This window comes from Bufo gargarizans, chromosome 8, assembly GCF_014858855.1.
Source record: "Bufo gargarizans isolate SCDJY-AF-19 chromosome 8, ASM1485885v1, whole genome shotgun sequence".
In the NCBI taxonomy this organism is placed as follows: Eukaryota; Metazoa; Chordata; class Amphibia; order Anura; family Bufonidae; genus Bufo; species Bufo gargarizans.
In genome coordinates, this window is record NC_058087.1 from 98840244 (window position 1) to 98865887 (window position 25644).

At 44.5% G+C, this 25644-nt stretch overlaps 1 protein-coding gene across 9 annotated transcripts in view; it reads left to right on the forward strand.

Moving 5' to 3' along the window:
• GULP1 (GULP PTB domain containing engulfment adaptor 1) overlaps positions 1-25644 on the forward strand; it is a 1095073-nt gene that overhangs the window by 436800 nt on the left and 632629 nt on the right. For 8 of the 9 annotated variants that reach the window (XR_006391011.1, XM_044302630.1, XM_044302637.1 and 5 more), the window contains one exon: positions 259-330. The exons of the other annotated variant lie outside the window; for it this stretch is intronic. Coding sequence is in view for 7 of the 8 variants with exons in the window: in XM_044302630.1 (XP_044158565.1) it covers positions 303-330 (28 nt within the window). In the remaining variant the exon portion in view is untranslated. The remainder of the gene's footprint in view (positions 1-258; positions 331-25644) is intronic. 9 annotated transcript variants of the gene reach the window in all.

Sequence of the window (25644 nt, forward strand, 5' to 3'; positions counted from 1 at the left end):
ATCCATCCTGCCGCTAGTGTGAAAGTAGCCTTAGAAAGAGATTGTCAATGTACTATATGATGTCTGGTTTTCATGTTTTACATTAATCGTCGGATAACCCCTTTAAAGCCACGATTTTACTGCAAATCACTTTGTGCAGTAGCTCATAATAAAAAGGAATAAAATAAAATATACTTTTTTATACTTGAGTAAAAGTAAAACTGTAAATAATGAGCTCAAACGTATGCTTCATATTGCTAATACATTGATTTAATTTAGTTTTAGAAAGAAAAAGGACAAGACTAATTGTTTCAGTGTGCAGTATGAATCGGGCATTTAGCAGAAAGAAAGGTAAGCGGTGGTATAAAATACTCTGTAAATTACAGATTTCTCTGTACTAGTAAAGATCAAGTGTGTTCATAATGAAACTGACTAATATCATACTAATTATCGTGGCTAAGACTTCCATGTACTGTACATTAACTGTATTAGAACAGTGCTACTATATTATAGCCAATCCATGCTTTGTATACTTGTAATCAATATTTCTAACAATTTATTTAGAGACATTTAGATTATCATGTAACTGCTACATGAATATCCATATTCAATTGCACAGTATATAATTACAAGCACAAGCAGATGGTTGCATCAGCAACAATCATTTCAAATTCTGTGTCTAAACCTAATGCTTCTTAAAATATCTATCTGTGTCATGGACAGAAGGGAAGAGTGCAGCCCTGATATCCACCCGCACCTCTATCCCTGCCTACCTGCACGGCCCATCCTAACCGGCGGTGTACAACTTGGAATCAGTTCCTCCCTTAGGCATGTGCAGGGGCCTAAAGAAGATAAGAGGAGTACAGAGTCAAGGAAGACAAAGTCAAAGCCGGAAGGTCATGCAGGTACACAGGGAGCAACACAATAACAAGGTCAAAACAATCCGAAGTCAGAAACCAAGATGTCACGTCAATTCCACGGAGGTCACGGGTTTGAGGTCAAAAGCAAAGCCGAAGTCCAAACACACAAAAGACACAATATGCAAAAATGCTGGTGAGGGTAGCAATACCAATCACAGGCAACCTGTGGCCAGCAGGCTGCCTGTTTAAATAGCCCCAACTGGTGAGTCACATGATGTGGCCAGTGTCACGTGATGCGTATCACACATCTCGTCTCAGTTGAGCGCTGATTCATTCTTATCAGCGCTCAGCTCCCCAGCTGCTCGCTCTCTAGGGGATGGAGGACGCCGACCACACTGAGGAGGCGTGCACGGCGGGGGTCACCACCCCTGGTTACTGTGGTAACAAGGACGCCAGCCGCGTCCTCACTTCTCTACCTACGCGGGATGCCGGTGGTGCTGCTAAGGTAGAGCACGTTGCCGCCTCCCCCGTAACAATCTGTCTTTCTATCTATCTATCTATCTAGACTGTGTCATTTTATTTAGGTATGGTTCATGCCTCAGTCTATAATGGAAATATAAAATCATTTATGCATATCATTTCACCAATATACTGTAAATACTTTTCTTTGTAATGTGAAGTATACTATATGATTGTGATTAGCTGCAGGTGGAGCAGGTTTCCAATATCATTTTGTGAACAAAAAGAGTATAATAGCAGAAATGGCAACATAAGTTGGAGTAATAAACTCTGGGCTTGGTCAAAACATAATATAAATAATTTAGCAAATTTAGCAAGTACCACATTATTGCACCATAAGACGCCCCCCCACCCCCCTCCAAATGTGGGGAAAATGGCAGTGCATCTTATGGGAAGAATACTAATGAGCGCATCCATTATGGAAACACTCATTAATATCAAAGGATCAGGAAGCGGTAAATGCAGCGCTTTGTTGTCACTGCTTCCTTGTCCTCTGCCATCACGACTGCACATAGTGTAAGGACATCAGCACATGGCAGAAAGAGATGGAGATGGATCCGGGGAGGCGGCGCCTGGAGCAGGAGAGGTAAGTGGATTTTTTTATTTCATTTGCTCTGAGCACTGGGGGTCTGTACTGAGGTCTGAGGGTCATTCACATTCGGGGGTCTGATCTGAGGGCTGAATAGGGGGGTTCTTATTCATATCGGGGCTCTAATGTGAGGTCTGGGGGTCTTTCACATTGGGGCTCTGATCTGAGGTCTGATTGGGGGTCATTCACATTAGGGTCTGGGCTGAGGTCTGATTGAGGGGCTTATTGACATTGGGGGTCTCATTGGGGTTCTGAGGTTTGATTAACATTGGAGGTCTGATCTTAGGTCTAATGAAAAATATATTTTTTTCTAATTTTCCTCCTCTACAACCTAGATGCATGTTATCATGGGAAGGTGCTTCTTATAGGGCAAAAAATATGGTAATACTTTATTATAAAGAAAAAAATACAGACCAGATTAGGTTCAAACTGTTCAACTGAACACATCTGCACATACAGTGGCACAAAAGTTAATGGTTGCAGTCACTTGAAGAAGCACACTACTGTACATGTATACTTAATGGTATTTGGGATAGGCCACGAATATCTGATTGGCAGGGGTCCGACACCAAGCAATCCTACTGATCAGCTGTGGCACCAGAACTACTCAGCTACCTCCACTACAAAGTAGACATAGCTGGAGCTACTTTTATTGGCTCAATGTCTACTCCAGGGCCTTTGCTCACTGAAGCAGCTGAACAGATGTTGTCAATAGATTCTCCTCGATCAATCAGATAACTATATGTACAGCTGTGCTCAGACCACACATTACACCTCCCAGCTTCCAGTCCAGGATTGCTCCCACTGTTCCACGTTGCTAGCATATTGCAATCCTCTTAAGTGAATCAGGCCAATAGCATCTCCTATGGGGACTGCACTATGACCAGCCATACTTTGTCCTTTTGTCGCCATACCTCCCTTATTTGCACTTCACTTCTAATCACAGCACTGTGGTCCATAACATAAGTGTCACCACACACATCAACCAGGCAGTAGCAGACAGTTCCTGTGTCTTTTCCACTGTCAATACAGGTGTAGCATAACTAAAGGATGTATTACAGCTGCCAATATTTCAGCAGATGATTGTTAACTAGTGATGAATGAGCAAACGCTCATTCATCAGACAATTGTGATTTTTAAGCCACTTGCCAGCGGCAGATCCTGCTGTCTAATTGCGATCTGCCGCTGGCAAACCACTAGACAGCATGGGGGACAAGTGATGGCATAGCGATACCCCCTCCCCTTGCTGTGGAGATTGCTATAATAGCAGTTGTCTCCTCTGCTAGCAAGCCGGCAATTGCCAGGAAGAAATGCTTCCCTTCCGACAATTGTCTGCTTCTTGTCTAATACACCCTTTAACCATTCATTTAGTTCAACTACATCTCTATCTCCCCCAGTACGCAATAGCCCAAAGTTGATTAAAGAAGCACTCTAGCAAAAAAAAATTGAACTTTGCAAACTCGCCAGTAGTATTCTGCGTCATATGTACTATCTCAACTAAGTTGCATCCATACATTTTGAATGCTGTCGTTATGTACAGTCGTGTATAATGCCCAGTCTATTACTGACTAGCTGCTCTCCTGTCTTGGCAGATTCCTCTGTGGCTAACATTTTTGAACCACACGATTTAACCTCCCCCAGCGCTGGCAGGTTGGTGACTTTTAAAAAAATAGAATCAGAAGCCATTTAACATCACTGTGAGTACACCAAACACTACACCTAGCCCCAGATCACCCCCCATCACCCCAATTAACCCCTTGATCACCCCTGTCAATCACTAGTGAAAGGGAAAAAAGTGATCAGTGTAAACTGTCACTTTTTTTTTTCACTTGTATTGACGGTTAGGTTTAGGTTAGTTTAGGCCCCTTTGTTAGGTAGTGTTAAAACCACCCTAAATTAGGGCATTTAAGATACACTCTGGTGTTCCAAATCAATGTACCCCCCCAGGGGTTAATATCCACGCGTGGCTGAGAGACTAGACACTGACACAGAAGTTGGTCAAGGCAATCTCTACCTTTAATTACATGGGGGTAAGCGTATATACATCTTCAGAAGAGGGCAGTCCTCACTGAGGCTAAAACATTGTTTCATTGGTCAAAAAGGAAGAAGAGATAAGAGAGAGGAGATAGCACCCTGGCTTCTGCGCACTGGGTCCTACTTTGGAATGTGAACTAATGTAAACATCTGGTTACCATCGCCATTTTGTGATGGAGTTTATTCTAACAAGAATACTGCCTCTGTCATATGTGACACTTCAAAGAGGTGCTTCTCTATAGGCAGAGAATAATATATACATATCATCAAGCCATATGATTGGCTTACGCATTCCACCACACTCTATGGGACACCTGTAGAAAGATGAGAAATCACACACTTCCCACAGCACAGCTCTTTGCCCCCCTCTCTCTCCTCTCCAGTCTTGAAACAAAGAGGGGGGTGGGTGGGCACTTGGAAGTAGAAAAAGTTAACTCATTACAATCCTAGATATACAAAATATAGAATAAAATTCACACATCTTCAACAGTCCCCCCTTGAATTTCATTCTCTCCCTAAACCTAAACATCTGTCCCAATGCTCCGCCTCCTCTTCATCAGCTTCCATGACAAGCCATTCCTAGCGAACAACCTCCCGTGACACTGGATTTGAGCAAGGGGAAGTCAGATGATCTTTCCCTAACTGGCATTGACATTATATGGGGGGGACTGGAGGTCATCAGTGCTCCTGATTTTCTGGATCGAAGTTTTCATACAATTTTTCCATATTCTTTTGAGTCATGATCAACAGTCACACAAGGGAAAACCAGTCTCAACACTTCCTTGAAATCAATCCAATTATGCTTTTCTTTGAACTTCACTGTGCTTGTGGTCAACAACACTTGGAATGGACCATCAAACCAGGGTTTTAGGACTTTTCTAACGTGTCTTTTTCTACCACCCAATCTCCAGACACAAGTGGGTGGTACTTTATCAAAACCTGGAAGTGAAGCAAAAACTCGAAAATGTACTTTAGTCAAATGCTTATACAAAACTGATCACATAATCTGTCAGACAACCATGTTGCATCTGGAGCTGCTGTGGGAAATAAAATCCTATTCTAGGGGCTGACCCAAAAAGGACCTTATAGGGACAAAGGCCTATCTCACGGTTAGGCGTATACCTTACTAAACGAGGGCTACCAGCAGGCACTTTATTAAGGCTTTGAATCTTTAACTTAGTGTCCCGTTCAGTTCCTTTTTCCTACTCTACTGCTGCTTTGTGGATGGTACGAAGCATGTAAGGCCTGTCCTACACCCAAAACCTTCGTCATCTCCCGCATCACTTCACCTGTGAAGTGAACACCTGTGTCACTTTCAATGATCTAAGGTACCCCATACTTGCACACAACTTCAGCCATAATCTTCTTTACTTCTTTGGGTATGGTTTTGGCCATCCTGAAAACAAGTCATCACATATCAATACATACTCATACATGCCCACCTTGGGTATTTGAAGGTAGTCTGCAAACGTTGAAACAGATACAAAAAGCAAGACATGTTTCTTGGGTACCTTAACCACCTTGCCCACGTTGTTCTGGGCACAAACCATTTATCCTTGAGTATGTCTGACTGTTACAGTGCTGAACCCTGGGGCGTACTATATGCTACATACTAAATCACACATAGCAGTTTTTGTCTGGTGCATCACTCCATGGGTTGCCTGTCCCATCGTGGAGTAGAGGGACCTGGGAAGGTAATGTTTCCCTTCTTATTTGTAGTCCCCCCTTTTTCATCCACCATCCGTCCCTTTCCTCCTTCCCCATCTGGTTCTGTAAGGTCTTAAGTACTTTCGGCAGACAGGAGGAGTTATTTCAGGGACCTGAACTGTGGCCACTTAAGACAGGGGTCTGCTTAGGTAATTTGGCAGCCATTTTTGCCGCCTGAACTGCCGTGACTTTCCCCTTTGCCTCCTCTGCATCCGTTTACAGTGGCCTTTCGTTGCTATCATCACCCCTCATGTTAGTCACAAGAGGACTTCCATCAGAGACCTCACTGCTTCCCCATTTTCAATGGGTTTACCTGAAGCGATCAAGGAGTCTCTGGCTTTCCATATGGGCCCGTAGTCATGGGCTATCCCAAAGCACACCTGGAATCAGTGTAAATGGTGGCTGTTTTTCCATCTGCATATCTGCAAGCCATCTTCAGAGTCTTTTAGCTCCACTTCTTGAGCAGACATGTGTGGTAGCGCACATTTAATCACCACTGCCCAACCTGTGTAGTACCTGCCATACTGGCCATACCTTGATCCATCCACAAAGAGCACATGATCTAGATTACCTAATGGATGATTTACCAAATCCCACTATCTCTTGAGACATCATCTGCAAACAGTCCGGAGCCTCTTCCTTTGAATCTGGAAGAAAAGTTTAAAGTGCGATGCCCTAACTCTTCCCTCCCCCCTTGATCCAGAGGCAACAGGGTGGCTGGGTCCAAAGTATTACACCTTCGGAGAGCAACATTGTCAGGCAACAAAATGGAACAATAATGGGCAACAAAACAATCATTTGGATTGTACGTTCATGAGGATAGATGTTATATCACCATCACTTTGTGGTTCAGAACTATCTCAGAGCTTTCATCAAGCATAGCTAGTACAACTACTACAGCTCTGATGCAGAAAGGGGCACCTCTGGCCACAGGATCAAGTCTGACTGAATAATATGCCATGGGGCGTTATTGCTGGCCATGCAGTTGGGTGAGGATTGCTGAGTCATGGCCACTCACTTCATAACAATACAATCCAAATGTAATAACCTGATAGGCTCAGTGTGGGGGAACACATAATTGCCAGTTCTAGGCATAAAAAACATCTACCACCTCATCTGTGAGGCGGTAGGGACTAAAGGACAAATCAATCACAGTGGAGTGAGTAGGGGTAATGGGAACCTGAGCCGACAAGGTGTCTGTGTGTGTTGGACACGATGTGGGTGTTAGAAACTGTGGCTTCATTAACGGCATGTAGGTCATGTACCATCCAATGGTGAGTGGTTTGCTTTTCTCAGCTTCAGGGAGTACTGATACAAACATGGACCAGGGAATTTTATCACTAATGGCCAACAAACAAAGTTCTTGGTCATTGAGGGCACCTGTAAGCGTCACAGTGCCGTCCTCCTGATGTGAGATACCAGCATGTACTTTTGCAAGCAAATCTGCACCTAGGAGGCAACAAGGGGCGTTACCACTGACCAGCAAAAGGGCAAGCGCATCTTGGTTAGGGGCAAATCTAATATGGATGGTTTCTGTTGAAAAAAGGGGAGCGTACTACTTTCCCATCCACTTCTACCCAAAGGCTGGTGTCCTTGGAGAGTAAATCAGGGGAGGCCATGTTTGCTGTGCACAACTGTCTTGGCTGCTCCAGTATCAATCAAAAACGGGACTACTTCTTTATCACCCAGAGTGAGGGATATCATTGGGCCAGACTGAATCTGCTAAAAAAAATTAAAAGTAGAGCCGATACTGGATTTCCTGTTTCCTAATCTTGATCTAACTCCCCCCCCCCCCTCCTCTGTCTTTGTGTTCTCCTTATGACAAAAAAATATGGGTGTCTGTGGGGACGGACAGTGATCCGGGCATGGTCAACATAGAATACAATCCTCTCGTGTGGTGTGGACGAGGAGTACGAAACACAGCACAACACTCTCTCTTCTGGGATCTGGGTCCCACAGACTCTGCAGGCCCACCATAGGGTGGCAGACTTACTTTTTTCCTCACTTCAATAAGGCGTTTGACATCAGGGCTGAAGCAATGCCAAAGGAACACTACCTATGGTTGGCACCACTGAACCACCCAATGCCGCTTGATGTTACTCTGCATTTTGGCTTACAGAAGTATCCAACTTTTCCTATCGCTGAATTAATAGACTGGAAAACAAAACAGGACTTCTCATCTTCCATGGGAGTGTATGTAACTAGGGGATGGGCACAAGGGCTGTCGTTGTCTGTAACGTCCACCCCTATCCTCGTCCCTCCGCTCTGAGTCATCTAAGTCCACCCCCTTCAGTCGGACGCTGTGGTCCTCCTTCTTTCTGTCATTAGTGTCCCAGCCGCTCATGAGAACAGAGCTCTGATGTGAAGCACAACACTTAACATGTAACACGTAACTTCAAACATTGAAACAAACAGATCTGACAATACAGACATGAACACACAAAGGGCCCATAATAAACTTTTCATTGACTTCAATTTAAAAATAAAATAAATAAATAAAAAATGTACAGCTTGATCAATGCTGTTGGCACCAATAAAAACCCCAAAACTTCCAAGAAAAATAAAATGAAATACTCAATGCGCATATTATTAAAAAAATAAATACTGACTCCATACGCATTCATATTTTCATGTTTTCATGTACTCATTTTCACAGGCAGCTCATAACCACGCCCTCATACATAAAAACTGAATTGCATTCACAGCTCTGCTAAAAACCTCCATCAGTCTTCACACATATTTGCCTCAACTACAACTCAAAGCCACACCCATTCACATTTCACTGAATCATTTATGTCTTCCAACCCACATTGTTTCATCCCAAAACTTGCAGCACAGACAAACACAGCTTTCCTGGAAACAGATAGCCACACCACACCCAGAATTGCTGATGGTCTGTCGCTGTAAGACAATATACATGTTATAATCATACAGTCATTTTGTTAAAAGCTGGATTCCCACAGTACACTGCTTGGGAAAGAAGAAAGAAGAAAGAAAATTATTGAACAATTCTTTGTCTTGTATAATATATTACACATCACTTACTCTGCATCATTCCCTCATTCCCTCCCCCCTTTTTCCTTCGCCTGCTCCCCTTATCTCAGGAATGTTTCTGTTAAGGTGGGGGAAGTGAGTCTCTGTAGCTCACACTGGATACAACACCTATCCATTAACTGACCATCTTTTACTGCTGTAATCTCTAGGATATTCCCTAGTTAAACACACACATATTATTAGGGTAACAAAACTTAACCGGTTCATTTCGGAACATTTAACACAAGCGCCGTTCTGATTGCAGACACTGGGGCACTTTCTTTCTTTCTTGTTAATGCCATCAATTAACATCCTGACATTGCTCTGTTTTCTTCACTCATTAGAACTCCCCCCCTCAAAATCACGGGAGTTCTGATGCCCACAGTCTGTAAGCTCTAACTTCACAGATTCTTACAGATCTTCATCCCTGTTGCCAGGGGGCGACCTCTGTCCGAGTCTACACTTTCTCTAACATTCTTTTTCACATTTTAACTTTCAATTCTTCCCTCGCTACTAGCTAGGGGCTGTATTTTCTCCTTCTTCATAATACTGGGACTGACCCATATCAAAACAACAGTATTTCAGACTGACACACACACAAAACAGAGGAGTGATCAGCACCTTTAACCCTTTCCTCCGCAGACAAAGGATTCACCCTCCCCTCTGGTTGGCTCAAATCTGACTATCATGTCTGACTAGCCAGCTGGGACTCCCCGCACGTCTTCCCCAAGACCAGGGGTCAGGCGGGCTCCGTCGCATCTTCCTGGGGTCAGGTCAGGTGGAGAATATCTCCGCAGTCTTCCCTTAGGTCAAAGGGTCATGAGAAACTACCATCTTCCTGGGGTCAGGTCAGGTAGTCTCCGCAGTCTTCCCTTAGGTCAAAGGGTCATACGGCTCAAACTCGTCTCCCTGGCCAGGTCAGCCGGAGTTTACTTTGTCCCACACCTCGGCGCTACGGCGCTACCGTCTGTGCTCAACTCACTCCTCACATAAATCACAGACACACACAAAACATATACACACCAGAGTGATCTATAATTTCAGACTATTGGTTCTATAGACTCCAAGCTTTCAGCATTACAGCCAACTACTATACTTACATCGGTACCACCTCACAGCAGACTGAGCTATCTGAGCATGACGAAGTAACTAACAGAAAGGCAGATGAGATAAAAAGTTTTCTCACCTTTCTTTGAGGTTGCAATCCTCTCTCCTCTGCCGTTCGTCAAGCTCAGGGGCCCGTCTTGTCAGCTGTCTGACTGCTACGTTCGCTCAGGAGTCCATCTGGGGTGCCATTTGTTAAAACCACCCTAAATTAGGGCATTTAAGATACACTCTGGTGTTCCAAATCAATGTACCCCCCCAGGGGTTAATATCCACGCAGTGGCTGAGAGACTAGACACTGACACAGAAGTTGGTCAAAGCAATCTCTAACTTTAATTACATGGGGTAAGCGTATATACATCTTCAGAAGAGGGCAGTCCTCACTGAGGCTAAAACATTGTTTCATTGGTCAAAAAGGAAGAAGAGATAAGAGAGAGGAGATAGCACCCTGGCTTCTGCGCACTGGGTCCTACTTTGGAATGTGAACTAATATAAACATCTGGTTACCATCGCCATTTTGTAATGGAGTTTATTCTAACAAGAATACTGCCTCCATCATATGTGACACTTCAAGAGGTGCTTCTCTATAGGCAGAGAATAATATATACATATCATCAAGCCATATGCTTGGCTTACGCATTCCACCACACTCTATGGGACACCTGTAGAAAGATGAGAAATCACACACTTCCCACAGCACAGCTCTTTGCCCCCCTATCTCTCCTCTCCAGTCTTGAAACAAAGAGGGGGGTGGGTGGGCACTTGGAAGTAGAAAAAGTTAACTCATTACAATCCTAGATATACAAAATATAAAATAAAATTCACACATCTTTAACAGTAGTTAGCGTCGGTTAGCGCCCAGCCCACCGCTCCGCAGTCACTGATTCACTGATTAGCGTATCACTAATCAGCATTGGTACTTTTATAGTATCTGTAAGTGATCAGAACTGATCACAGTCAGATCTATAATAGTATTAGTGTCACCTTATTTCGCCCACCACCCAAAACGCAGTGTTTGCCCGATCAGGCCTGATCGATCGCCCACATGTGTCTTCACCCACACCCGCCCCACCGCAGTGACAACATTTTATTTATTTTTTTATCACTGCACAATCACTTTACAAGCGCTGTGGCAATAGTAAAAAAAAATCAGTTTTCATATTTTTTATCAATCGCAGCGGCTTCCGGTACTTCGCTAGCCTCCCATTTGTAAGACAGGCTTGCTTTTTTTCTTGGGTAGTCTCAGGGAATACCACCTAAATTTAGTTGACCAAATGGCAAGTAAGGGGTATTCTTCTGAAGAGGCCTACAGGCTTCTGACCCAGTCGGATGAGGAATGGGAACCCTCATCTGACGAATCCAGCGAGTCAGAATACGAACCTGTAGAAAGCAATGGCAGTCTGACCCAAAGTTTGGACAATGAGGTTGAAGTCCCTGATACCACTAGGCGTACCTGGCCCCATGTTGCTAGACCACAGGTTGCGCAGGATCCGCTTCAAGGGCAGCAGAGTGGGTCTGGCGCTGTCGGATTACGTGGTGAGGCATACACCAGCAGCGCAGCCCATCCTGGACCTAGTCAGGCCTGTAGAGTCCCTGAGGTGCTAGCAAACCCTGATTGGCAGCCCACAACTTCAGCCGCACCAGTAGTTCCCCTTTTCAGCACCCAGTCTGGAGTTAGGGTTGAGACAGCTCAGATCGGATCGGCACAGTTTTTTTTTTAGCTGTTCTTTGACTGCGGAGCTCTTGGACTTAGTCGTGGCAGAAACCGGTATGCCACTCAATTTATAGCCGCCAACCCGGGAAGCTTTTATGCCCAGTCTTTCCAGTGGAAACCCGTCCAAGTTTCCGAGTTTAAAACGTTTCTTGGCCTTCTCCACAACATGGGCCTGACAAAAAAGCATGAATTGCGGTCATATTGGTCCACGAACCCAATTCATCACATGCCCATGTTCTCTGCTGCCTTGTTCAGGACACGATTTGAGACCATCCTGCGTTTCCTGAACTTTAGTGACAACAGCACCTCTCGTCTCAGAGGCCGCCCAGCTTTTGACCGGCTCCACAAAATTCGGCCCCTCATAGACCACTTTAACACCAAATTTGCAGATTTGTATACCCCTGAGCAAAACATCTGCATAGACGAGTCCCTTATACATTTTACCGGACACCTTGGCTTCAAACAATACATCCCAAGCAAGCGCGCCCGGTATGGGGTCAAATTGTATAAGCTCTGTGAAAGGGCCACAGGCTATACGCACAAATTTCGAGTCTATGAGGGTAAAGATCAGACCCTGGAGCCGGTCGGTTGCCCTAACTACCTGGGGAGCAGTGGGAAGACCGTCTGGGACTTGGTGTCACCCTTATTTGGCAAGGGGTACCATCTTTATGTGGAAAATTTTTACACAATTGCGCCCCTCTTCAGGCGTTTTTAGAACAGATTGGCTGCTATGTCACCGCGCGACCTAGTCGCCGGGGCTTCCCCCAACGGCTTGTTACCACCTGTCTTGCAAGGGCGGAGAGGGCTGCCTTGTGTAACAAAGAACTGCTCGCGGTGAAATGGAGAGACAAGCGTGACGTTTACATGCTCTCCTCCATTCACGCAGACACGACAATCGAAATTAAACGAGCAACTGGAGTCATTGAAAGGCCCCTCTGTGTCCACAACTATAATTCGCTCATGGGAGGGGTGGACTTCAATGACCAGATGCTGGCTCCTTATTTACTGTCCCGCAGGACCAGACGCTGGTATAAGAAGGTGTCTGTATATTTAATTCAATTGGCGATGTATAATAGTTTTGTTCTCTACAGTAAGGCTGGGAGAACAAGATCCTTCCTCAAATTTCAGGAAGAGATCATCGAGAACCTCCTGTATCCAGGAGGTTCTGTGGCCCCAACCACCTGTGTAGTGAGCTGTCTACACGAGCGACATTTCCCCAATGTCGTTGCTGGTACCTCAAACCAAGCTCCACCCCGGAAAAAAATGTTGTGTCTGTAGCAGGAGTGGAATAAGGCGTGACACCTGCTATTTCTGTCCTGACTGCCCTAACCACCCTGCCCTATGCTTAGGGGAGTGTTTCCGGAAGTACCACACACAGGTACACTATTACTATAGGGATTGCGTCACCCAGGCAAGGCACACAGGGCTTTTAGGGCCCTTTCACTCACAGTTGCTGCAAACCTCTCCTTTCACCTGGGACAAAGTGCATAATGTACTTCACCACATCTCTGGGCAATTTGCGCTTTGCACATTGTCCCATGGGGAAGGAGAGGTTTGTCCTATAAAGGTAAAAAAATTAAAAATAAATCACAGGTAAGCAAAAAAGTTAATGTTCCAAAAGTTCAATAAAGTTTTTCAAAGTTAATGTTCTGTTTCAAATGTTATCTACAGTTAATGTTAATAAATTTATTGCGTTGCGGCCTGTTTTTTGTTGTTGTTTCGTTTAGTTTTTTTACCTTCTAGGTGGACCAACTGATCGACCAGCTGCAGCACTGATGTGCATTCTGTCAGAAGCATTGTGCTGCTGTCAGATTACACAAAAATTGGTGTATGCGGCGCTGCAAGACGAGATTTCTCCTCTGCAGTAAAAAAGATACGTTTGCCGAGGCTTATGAGCTGTGGATTTGGATGTTGGGCGGAGCTCCTATGTCCTGGCAGACGCCTTTCCCCTCCTTTTTTTGCACATTTTTTTGGCAGAGATTTTTTCATCCACATTGGTCGATGTGAATGAAGAAATCTGTGCCGTTCATTTTTCCTTTCAGCCAGGAGGCTGAATGGAACAAAAAAATCTCATTACCCGTATGCTCAATATAAGGAGAATATCAGAAACTCCTAATGGTGGCCATACGTGTAATGATTGCGGAGACCCTCAAATGCCAGGGCAGTACAAACACCCCACAAATGACCCCATTTTGGAAAGAAGACACCCCAAGTTATTCTCTGAGGGGCATATTGAGTCCATGAAAGATTAAACTTTTTGTCCCAATTTAGCGGAAAGGGAGACTTTGTGAGAAAAAAAAAAACAATTTTCGCTAACTTGTGCCAAAAAAAGAAATCTTCTATGAACCCGCCATGCCCCTCATGGAATACCTTGGGGTGTCTTCTTTCCAAAATGGGGTCACATGTGGGGTATTTATACTGCCCTGGCATTTTAGGGGCCATAAAGCGTGAGAAGTCTGGAATCCAAATGTCTAAAAATGCCCTGATAAAAGGTACTCATTGGAATTTGGACTCCTTTGCGCACATGTGGTATCGCCGTACTTAGGAGAAGTAGGGCAATGGGTTTTGGGGTGTCTTTTTTCATATACCCATGCTGAGTGAGAGAAATATCTCTGTCAAATGACAACTTTGTATAACAAAATGGGAAAAGTTGTCTTTTAGAGCAGTGTTTCCCAACCAGTGTGCCTCCAGCTGTTGCAAAACTACAACTCCCAGCATGCCCGCACAACCAAAGACTGTCCGGGCATGCTGGGAGTTGTAGTTTTGCAACAGCTGGAGGCACACTGATTGGGAAACACTGTTTTAGAGAGATATTTCTCTCACCCAGCATGGGTATATGTAAAAATACACCCCAAAACACATTGCCCTACTTCTTCTGAGTACGGCGATACCACATGTGTGACACTTCTTTGCAGCCAAGATGCGCAAAGGGGCCCAATTTCCAATGAGTACTTTCAGGATTTCACAGGTCATTTTTACGCATTTGAATTCCAAACTACTTCTCACGCTTTAGGGCCCCTAAAATGCCAGGGCAGTATAAAAAACCGACTTGTGACCCCATTTTGGAAAGAAGACACCCCAAGGTATTCCGTGAGGGATATGGTTAGTTCATGTAAAATTTTATTTTTTGTCACAAATTAGTGGAATATGAGACTTTATTTATTTTTTTCTTCTTACAATCATTTTCCGCTAACTTGTGACAAAAAATAAAAACTTCCATGAACTCACTATGCCCATCAGCAAATACCTTAGGGTGTCTTCTTTCTGAAATGGGGTCATTTGTGAGGTGTTTCTACTGTCTGGGCATTGTAGAACCTCAGGAAACATGACAGGTGCTCAGAAAGTCAGAGCTGCTTCAAAAGGCGTAAATTCACATTTTTGTACCATAGTTTGTAAACACTGTAACTTTTGCGCAAACCAATAAATATACATTTATTGCATTTTTTTTATCAAAGACATGCAGAACAATAAATTTAAAGAAAAATTTATATAGAAATGTAGTTTTATTTGAAAAATTTTACAACTGAAAGTGAAAAATTTCATTTTTTGGCAAAAATTTCGGTTATTTTCGATTAATATAAAGAAAAGTAAAAATGTCAGCAGCAATAAAATACCACCAAATAAAAGCTCTATTAGTGAGAAGAAAAGGAGGTAAAATTCATTTGGGTGGTAAGTTGTATGACCGAGCAATAAACCGTGAAAGTAGTGTAGTGCAGAATTGTAAAAAGTAGTCTGGTCATTAAGGGGGTTTAAGCTATGGGAGCTGAGGTGGTTAAAGCGTTTCTGTCACCTGAAAAATGGGTATTAAGCTGACTGACATAAGAGACATGCTAATGTCAGCTGAAGATAACTATATTAGTGCCATCTCACTGCCTAAAGTCTTTATTGAGAAAAATGAACTTTTATAATATGCTAATTCGCCTCTAGGAGCAGAGGGGGCATTGCACCTGCTCCTAGAGGCTCCGTTTGCCTACTTCTTTTCACGCCATTCTTCTCTTGATTGACAGGGCCAGAGCAACGCTGCTCTCCTCCTGCCGACCGTCTCTGCAGTGTAAATCTCACGCTGTTCAGTATTTGACGCAGGCGCAGTGAGGGAAGGACGCTCGGCGGCTGCTGGCTTTCTCAATGCGCCTGCGCCGAATACTGAATAGTGCAAGATTTACACTGCAGACACGGCCGGCGGAAGGAGAGCAGCGCTCTCCTGGTCCCGTCAATCAAGGGAAGAAGGGTGTGAAAAGAGGTAGGCAAATGGAGCCTCTAGGAGCAGGTGCAATGCCCCCCCCCCCTGCTCCTAGAGGCTGATTAGCAAATTATAAATGATCATTTTTCTCAATAAAGACTTTAGGCAGTGAAATGGCACTAATATAGTTATCTTCAGCTAACATTAGCACATGGCTAATGTCAGCCAGCTGTCACGGATGGTGTTGAAGAAAACTAGAAGATACAAATAAAGATCTGACTGACTTTATCCAAAACTAAGGAACAAAAGGGTAAGCCCTGTAACAGCCCTAGCTCTCTCCCTTACTGCTCAGCCTATGCAAAAATCTCAATGGTAGAAAATTGCATACCCTCGTTCCTCGACTGTATGACACCTGAACACCCTATAATAATGAGGGGACACCACCACCGGCTCCCTACACTTAATACGGAGGGAGTCAGGGTCATCTAGGATCAAGCCCACAGGAAAACTGAAATAAAGAAACAGACTTATCTTGGGGATGCAGCAGTAACAGCTTCTAGCATCAGCACCCTCCAGGAAGTTGTATAAACCGCTGGGAGAGAGAGGAGAGATGTCAAAACGAAAGTAAAACAAAAGAAGATCATGCAGAAGGTACTAAAGAACGTCTAACAGAACTTCTTAAAGATCTGGTGGTGACAGTACCCCTCCTTCTACGAGTGGACTCCGGACACTCAGAGCCCACCTTCTCAGGATGGGACCTATGGAATGCCCTGAGAAGACAAGTGGCCTTAATGAACGAGGTACTGAAGAGAACCGCGGACAATACGAGAGTCCACAATCCTAGACACCTGAAATTCAAGATTACCATCAACCACAATCGGAGGAGGAGGCAAAGACGAGGGTACAGTGGGTTGGACATAAGGTTTTAATAGGGACTTGTGAAAAATATTATGGATCTTCAAACTCTGAGGAAGATCAAGATGGTAGGCAACGGAATTGATGACGGACAAGATTTTGTAAGGCCCAATAAACTTAGGACCCAACTTCCAGGAGGGAACCTTCAATTTGATATTCTCAGTAGTCAACCATACCAGATCACCAACATTCAGGTCCGGACCAGGCACACGTCTCTTATCTGCCACATGCTTATATCTCTCACTCATGCTCTTTAGATTATCCTGAATCTTTTGCCAAATAGATGACAAAGACGAAAATAATCTCTCCTCATCAGGTGAACCAGAAGCCCCCTCTCCAGAGAATGTCCCAAACTGTGGATGAAACCCATATGCACCAAAAAATGGTGACCAATCAGAGGACTCCTGACGACGGTTATTTAAAGCAAACTCAGCAAGGGAGAGAAAAGAACACAAATCCTCCTGATTCTCCGCTGCAAAACAAAGATATGTCTCCAGATTCTGATTGACGCGCTCTGTCTGGCCATTCGACTGCGGGTGGAAAGCAGAAAAGAATGACAACCGAACCCCCAAACGAGAACAGAAGGCCTTCCAGAATCTGGAAACAAACTGCGTGCCCCTATCAGAGACTATGTCTGAAGGGATACCATGCAGTGTGACAATGTGATCAATAAATGCCTGCGCCAGCGTTTTAGCATTGGGCAAACCAGGAAAAGGAACAAAATGCGCCATTTTGCTAAAACGGTCCACCACCACCAGAATCACAGTCTTCCCCAAGGAGCAAGGCAGGTCTGTAATAAAATCCATGGACAGATGTGTCCAAGGACGGGAAGGAATGGGTAACGGAAGAAGAAGACCCGATGGCCATGAATGAGGGACTTTGGCACAAGCGCAGGTCTCGCAGACTGCCACAAAACCCTCAACCAACTTACGAAGAGCCGGCCACCAGAATCTCCGAGCAATGAGATCCACTGTGGCTCTACCCCTGGGTGCCCAGCAAGGACAGTATCGTGGTGCTCCTTAAAAACCTTGTGTCGTAAAGTGAGAGGCACAAACAACCTCCCAGGAGGACAAAGATCAGGAGCCTCTGCCTGGGCTGCCTGAACCTCTGCCTCCAATTCAGGATAAAGAGCAGACACAACCACCCCTTCAGCCAAAATGGGACCCGGGTCTTCAAAGTTCCCCCCATTTCCGCCTAGACCCTCCACTGCTCTGCCGCTTTAAGAAGAATGGGATTTCATCCAGCAGGCAGGCGGCAATCCAATAACAGAGCTCCGTACAGTACAGAGCTCTGTTATTAGAGAGGAGGCTGCTGATTGGTGATAGTATCCCCCGGGCTGCCCTGCCATTGGCTGCTCCTCTCACACCCCCCCCCCCAATTCTCCCGCACTGAACACAGCAGCAGCTTGATCTTCAGAGTCATGAAGACAGGGATCCACTCCGTGCCGACTGCTCCATAGAACAGAGGTTAGCTTGAGAAGCGAATACTTAACAATCCACAAACAGACTGTCACAGACACCCCTGCGCTGATAAAGGCTAATCCTTATCGTCTTTACAACCCTGATAACACTCAGGGGCCGCTGCTGGTGCTCCGTGGGAACTCCCTGCATGGGCTCACAAACATTAATAAGGGAATAAAAGGGTTAATAGGAGCCGCTGGTCAAGACACTAAAAAGCCAGTGAACTATATCTCTTTCAATAATTGTGCTTAGTAGGAGATAACCTCCCCTCCTACTAAGCACGGACTTTTGAAAGAGATATGGTTCACTGGCTTTTTAGTGTCTTGACCAGCGCAGGGCTCCTATTAACCCTTTACATACTTAACATTAGCAAGTGGTGGTGAGATGACTGATGATCACCTCACCACTTGCTAATGGCTGCTGCTGCCCAGTATCACCCCCGCCTACCTACCTAACTTTCTTTGCGCATCTCCTATTTTATGCTGAAGTGGGGGGGGGGGGGAACCTTTTCTGGTGTGAGCCTGATAAGTGCGATTGTGACCAGTTCCATCAGTTGGCGCACGTGCAGCGGTATGAGGGAGCACTCCGCCATTTGTACAGCCTACAATGCGGAGATGTCACCAGGCTGGGGAGCCTCAGGTGTGGCTGTAGGGAAGGTGTTAAGGCTGCAGGGCTGCGAGTCGTTAAAGTAACGTTATTCTGATATAAGAGGAAGCCACACAGCCCATCTGCTCCTTGCAGTACTCTGATCATGCACCCCCCCTATCCGCCCTATGGGCCCACTTACTGGCTACAGCCCTCCTACTACAAACCCAAGGGGCCCTACTGGAAGCCTCCCTACAAGGGGGCCCATGAAGTCTGCCCTTCCCTTTAACTGCCTGGATAACTACCGGTTATGGGCTCAGCTGTAGGCCTTGCTCAGCCAGCTGGGGCCGGAGTTGGGGCTGACTGAGCCGCTCTTACACCAAAGAAGTAGGGGTTAAGGTAAACCCCAAAGTGGACCCGTCTGTTTAGTGTTCACTAGGGCCCTGTACGCTGAAGAGCCGCAAGGGATGGGCCCTACTGTGCCATGCCACACTTGGGCAGCATGCCAGACTGCGTAACGTCACCCCAGTCCGCTTTCCCCGGACTGTAGCCAGACAAGTCTTTTATTTTTTATTATAATTCTATGTATTTTACATTTGGCGACTAAAAAATTCATTTGGCTCCTAAATTTTTCAGATTAGGAGCCAATGGCTCCTTGAGATTTTTTTGGGTCTGGAGCCCTGCTTCACATTCTTAACCCCAGGGCGGAACGTGACAACAAAATTAAACCTTGAAAAGAACAAAGACCATCTGGCCTGTCTCGGGTTCAGACGCTTGGCTGACTCCAAGTAGGCCAGATTCTTATGGTCGGTAAACACGGTAATAAGGTGTCTGGCTCCCTCTAGCCAATGGCACCATTCCTCAAAAGCTAACTTGATGGCCAACAACTCCCTATCTCCCACATCGTAATTTCTCTCTGCGGAGGAGAGTTTCTTTGAGAAAAAGGCACACGGTCGCCATTTGGCAGGAGAGGGACCCTGAGACAAGACCGCACCCACACCCACCTCAGAAGCGTCCACCTCAACTATGAAGGGCAGAGAGATATCAGGTTGTATCAAGATGGAAGCAGAAGAAAAACTCTCCTTGATACTAGAAAAGGCCTTACGCGCCTCTATCGACCAGGAGGAAAAATCTACCCCCTTTCTAGTCATATCAGTGAGTGATTTAACAACAGAGGAATAATTCAAAATAAACTTCCTGTAATAATTGTCAAAACCCAAAAAACGCATCAGCGTCTTCTGATTCTCAGGAAGCTCCCACTCAAGCACAGCGTGGACCTTCTCAGGGTCCATGCGAAAACCAGAAGCGGAGAGAAGAAACCGCAGAAATTTATTCTCCCGCAGGATGAGCAAGACCTGACGTAGGTGGTCCTTATGAGTTTTGAAATCAGGAGAAAAAATCAAAATGTCATCTATATACACTAGTACAAATGTCCCCATTAAATGATAAAAAATGCTGTTCACAAAATGCTGAAAGATGGCTGGAGCATTCATCAAACCAAAAGGCATAACCAAATTCTCAAAATGGCCCTCAGGGGTATTGAAGGCCGTCTTCCATTCGTCTCCTTCTCTGACCCTGACCAGGTTGTATGCCCCGCTTAAATCCAATTTGGAAAAAAACTTTAGCCCCAACAATCTGGTTAAACTGGTCCGGGATCAGAGGAAGCGGATAAAGGACACAAATTGTGATACTGTTCAGCTCCCTGAAATCCAGACATGGTCTTAATGAACCATCTTTTTTCTCAGGCTCTCAGAGATACAAGCACGCATAGCGACCCTTTCAGGTTGGGAGAGATTGTACAAATGAGATTTAGGCAGCTTGGCGCCTGGGATGAGATCAATAGGGCAATCGTACTCCCGGTGAGGGGGCAGCTCCTGAACACCACTCTCAGAAAACACATCCGAAAAATCAGAGAGAAAAGATGGTACAGTCTTAGTAGAAACCTCTGAAACAGATTTCGTGAGGCAATTCTCTCTGCAAAAGTCACTCCAACCATTTATTTGCTTCGCTTGCCAATCAATGGTGGGGTTATGTTTAGTGAGCCAAGGTAGCCCCAACACTAGAGGAGTAGGCAACCCGCTTAGGACGAAACATGACACATCCTCAACATTAGTATCACTCACAATCAAATGGATATTGTGAACTATGCCCTTTAACGATTTCTGAGAAAGTGGAGCGGAATCAATAGCAAAAACAGGTATATCCTTTCCCAAAGTGCATACCTGGAAACCATGTGTTATAGCAAATTAATTATCAATGAGATTGACAGCTGCTCCACTATGTACAAAAATTTCACAAAAACTGTTCTTGCTCTCTAGCGCCACCCTGGCAGGTAGGACAAAACAGGAACTACAAGCAAATGGAAAATCTTCAATTTCCGCATCAACCTTGCCATTAGTAACAGATGGAAAGTTTTTAGAGGATTTTTTTCTTTTTGTTTCTTTATTACTCTCAAAAAACTGCCTGAATCTCCTAGAGGGGCAAACATTTTCCAAATGATTTATACCTCCACAACAGAAACAAACCCTCCTCTGAGAGCTGAATCTTCTATTGTCAAAGGCAATCAAACCCAGCTGCACGGGCTCCTGCTCAGAAGGGATTGAGAGAGACTGAGACCCCTGCGCACTGAATGAGACCGCTGCACTGTCCTTGGACTGAATATGACAGGAAGGAGTCATATTCTCTCTCTAAGATGCCTGTCAATACGAACGGCCCGAGACATGGCAGAGTCCAAAGAGATAGGTCTCTCATGAAAGGCAAATGCATCTTTCAATCCCTCTGAAAGACCATGGCAAAATTGACTTCGGAGTGCAGCATCATTCCAACCAGTAACAGCTGCCCATCTCCGAAATTCTGAACAGTATCTCTGCAGACTGTTTACCCTGGCATAAAAGACGCAGTCTAGACTCAGCCACAGCAATACGATCCGGATCATATATCTGACCCAGCGCTAAAAAAAATGTATCCACTGAAAGGAGGGGCCGTGCCTCCACCGGCAGCGAAATGGCCCAGGACTGAGCGTTATCCCTGAGTACCGAGATGATGATCCCCACCCTCCGCTACTCGTCACCAGAGGAATGAGGAAGTAGGCAAAAGTGAAGTTTGCAAGCCTCTCTAAAACTAACAAAATTCTCACTACCCCCGGAGAATGTATCCGGAAGCGAGATTTTAGGCTCAGAACAAATTCCAAGAACGCAGGCAGAAACGGTCACCTCAAACTGAGATAGAGTTTTCCAGAGGTCTGCTACCTCCAGTGAAAGACCCTGCATGCGGTCAATTAAGGTTGAAACCGGATTCATGCTTAAGACGTTTTTGGCGGTTTATAATGTCACGGATGGTGTTGCAGAAAACTAGAAGATACAAATGAAGATCCGACTGACTTGATCCAAAACTAAGGAACAAAAGGGTAAGCCCTGTAGCAGCCCTAGCTCTCTCCCTTACTGCTCAGCCTATGCAAAAATCTCAATGGTAAAAAATTGCAAACCCTCGTTCCTCAACTATATGACACCTGAACACCCTATAATAGTGAGGGGACACCACCACCGGCTCCCTACACTTAATGCAGTGGGAGTCAGGGTCACCTAGGATCAAGCCCACAGGAAAACAGAAATAAAGAAACAGACTTATCTTGTGGATGCAGCAGTACCAGCTTCTCGCATCAGCACACTCTAGGAAGTTGTATAAACCGCAAGGTAAGGCAGTATGGGGAGGAGATATATAGGGAGGCAATCACTGCTAATAGATGACAACTGGGAAAGGGAGGAGAGATGTCAAAACGAAAGCAAAACAAAAGAAGATCATGCAGAAGGTACCAAAGAATGTCTAACAGAACTTCTCAAAGATCTGGTGGTGACACCAGCTTAATACCCATTTTTCAGGTGACAGAAACCCTTTAATAATTAACTATCAATCCACTCTACACAACACTCACCTTCTGCTGCTTGTCTTCAAGATCTAAAATTGGGAAGGTAGTCAAGGTGTAATATAAAATGTTAGAACTGTTATTAGCAGACATCCAGTGGAGTCATGTTTGAATAATGTACATGTAGCTTCAGTTTTGGGATACACTAAATTAATGTATACATATACTGTAGAACACATTTACTAGCTTGTAATAAGAATTAAAGATATTTCTGTATTCTGTTTTTAGAAAACAATATTTGGGTATCCTGATTAAAGATAAACAAATTTCTTGAAATTTGTTCCATGTCCGAATCATTGAATTTTTCAATTTGATGTCCAAATCTATTCTAAACAAATCAAATATGCTCCAATTGACCTGAAAGTTTGTATATGACACTCTGAGGTCTCCTATATACAGTATAGTTTTTCTTTATCTCTTTTTTTTTAATGTATCATTGCCCTTTCTCCTCCCCCCTTTAATTTTTTTAATGCAAATACAGCAATAGCAAATAATGTCAGAGTCACACTGACATACATTATATAGATATGGGTAACCACATATGTCATGGTGTCATCAAACTAATTAAAAGCACAAAACACCGACACTTGTTATGCTTTTTTATATTAGAAAGTTTCCAAAAATTGTCCCTTATTTGGGGCAAATAGTGTTTAAACACACACAGTGTTATTGGAAAAAAAACTGTGGCTTGTTGTAAGGCCATTATGCCTTAACAGGGAAATATCCTTGCTCCTGTGTAGTATGCACACACACACACACAAGTTAATGACATAAGAAACAGTGACTTGATCTACACAAGCGGGAACAGCAGAAGTACAGTCTGCATGTGAAAAGGGTAGGGTGATAGTGGTATAGTGGCTGCTTCTATAGTGGCCTAAAGAAGCAGCAGTAGCAGCCCAGCATGCAACAGACAAGGCAGTAGTTGTGTGTGCAGCTGTTTAGGGGTAGTAGTAGTAGTAGTAGTGGCTTTGTAATGGTAATGGTATTCACAGTAGGGGGAATAGCAGCAGCTGCGGTGGCAACAGCAACAGCCATACAGTAAGGAAAATGATGGCAGGCAGACAGCGCGAATGCCATGATGGTGGCAACAGCAGCTGCAGCCATATGGTCTGCAGCAAAGGCCACATCCCTGTTCAGGGGTTAAAAGATTAATACTAAGGAGGGAGGCAGAATAGCACCCTTAGGGTTTAACCCAAAGCCAATCTGGTTAGTTGGCACAGTGAGTCCACAGTCATCTGTAACATGAGGGTTATGTACTCTTTCTGTCTGTCTTTCAAAAGACTCTCTCTGCAGAACCTTAGGCTGACAGTCAGGTCCTTAGTAGATGTTTCTGTAATTTCCAGGCTAAGGGGTACAGAATTAGGGGTTGTCTGAAGTCTAAAAGATCCCCCCCCCCCAATGTCCGGGCCCCTTGTATAGATTATACTTACATTGCATGGATCAAAACATCCAGTGAGAGGAGGGAGGAGCCAATGGCAGGCCATGACAGGGACAAGCCACCCTAGCTGCGGGGAGATGCAGCGGTGGCCATGCAGGAATACGGAGAGATGCATGTGCCAGGGAGCAGGTAAGTATAATGTATATGAGGGATCCAGGCATTGGGGGGGATCTTTTATACTTTGAATAACCCCTTTAAGATGCAGATGGCAAAAACTGTCTAAGTGTGGAAGGGTGTGTTAGCAATGTTCCCTCTCACAGCAGTATAGTCTCTTTCTGCCATAAATGAGCACAATACAGTTCCTTGCTGACTGACTCTAATGCACGTCCTTGCAGATGCTAGACCTTCTAATTTTTTTTTTTCATTTTTGTCTCGCTCTGGAGCCCTTTACTACAGCAATTGTTCTTTTGACGTCTCAGAGGTGAAGAATCTCTGAGCTCAGGCCTAACTCTGAAGAGTAAGCACAAGTCGGTCCTATCTCTACTTTAGCCATCACTAGACTCTAATCAGGTCCATCTCCTGGCGACATAAAGGAGTTGAGGTGTTCACCCTGACTTATCCATACAGTGCTGTAGGGTGTACAAATCCATTAAATAGAAGATATTGCTTAACAATTTAATATTACAACAGTTAACCTTTTGCAGTGACCATATTCTGGGGTACTGCTTCAGCACTGCACAGCAGGGTACACTTATACAGATGCCTTTGGCAATAATATATTATTAGGTTCAGTGTAGTGTTATTTCCATCACATTTTTAAAAGTTATTATGATTTGTCCAAACCTTTTTAATTTAATCATACTTTATACCGTATTGCCTTAGAGCAAAATGACAGCTAATTTATGTAGTGAGAGTGACCTGGCATGAAATTTAGATGCATTCGTTTATCCACAGTACTGTACCTCTTCCTCTGTCTGTAAGAACAGTCCATATTAGAATAAATTACAATGTTAATGATACATAGTACATAGTACATAAGGCCGAAAAAAGACATTTGTCCATCCAGTTCGGCCTGTCATCCTGCAAGTTGATCCAGAGGAAGGCAAAAAAAAAAAACTGTGAGGTAGAAGCCAATTTTCCCCACTTTAGGGGTATAAAAAAATCCTTCCCGACTCCAATCAGGCAATCAGAATAACTCCCTGGATCAACGATCCCTCTCTAGTAGCTATAGCCTGTAATATTATTACGCTCCAGAAATACATCCAGGCCCCTCTTGAATTCCTTTATTGTACTCACCATCACCACCTCCTCAGGCAGAGAGTTCCATAGTCTCACTGCTCTTACCGTAAAGAATCCTTTTCTATGTTTGTGCACAAACCTTCTTTCCTCCAGACGCAGAGGATGTCCCCTCGTCACAGTCACCGTCCTGGGAATGAATAGATGATGGGATAGATCTCTGTACTGACCCCTGATATATTTATACATATTAATTAGATCTCCTCTCAGTCGTCTTTTTTCTAAAGTGAATAACCCTAATTTTGATAATCTTTCAGGGTACTGTAGTTGCCCCATTCCAGTTATTACTTTACTTGCCCTCCTCTGGACCCTCTCCAGCTCTCCTATGTCTGCTTTGTTCACTGGAGCCCAGAACTGTACACAGTACTC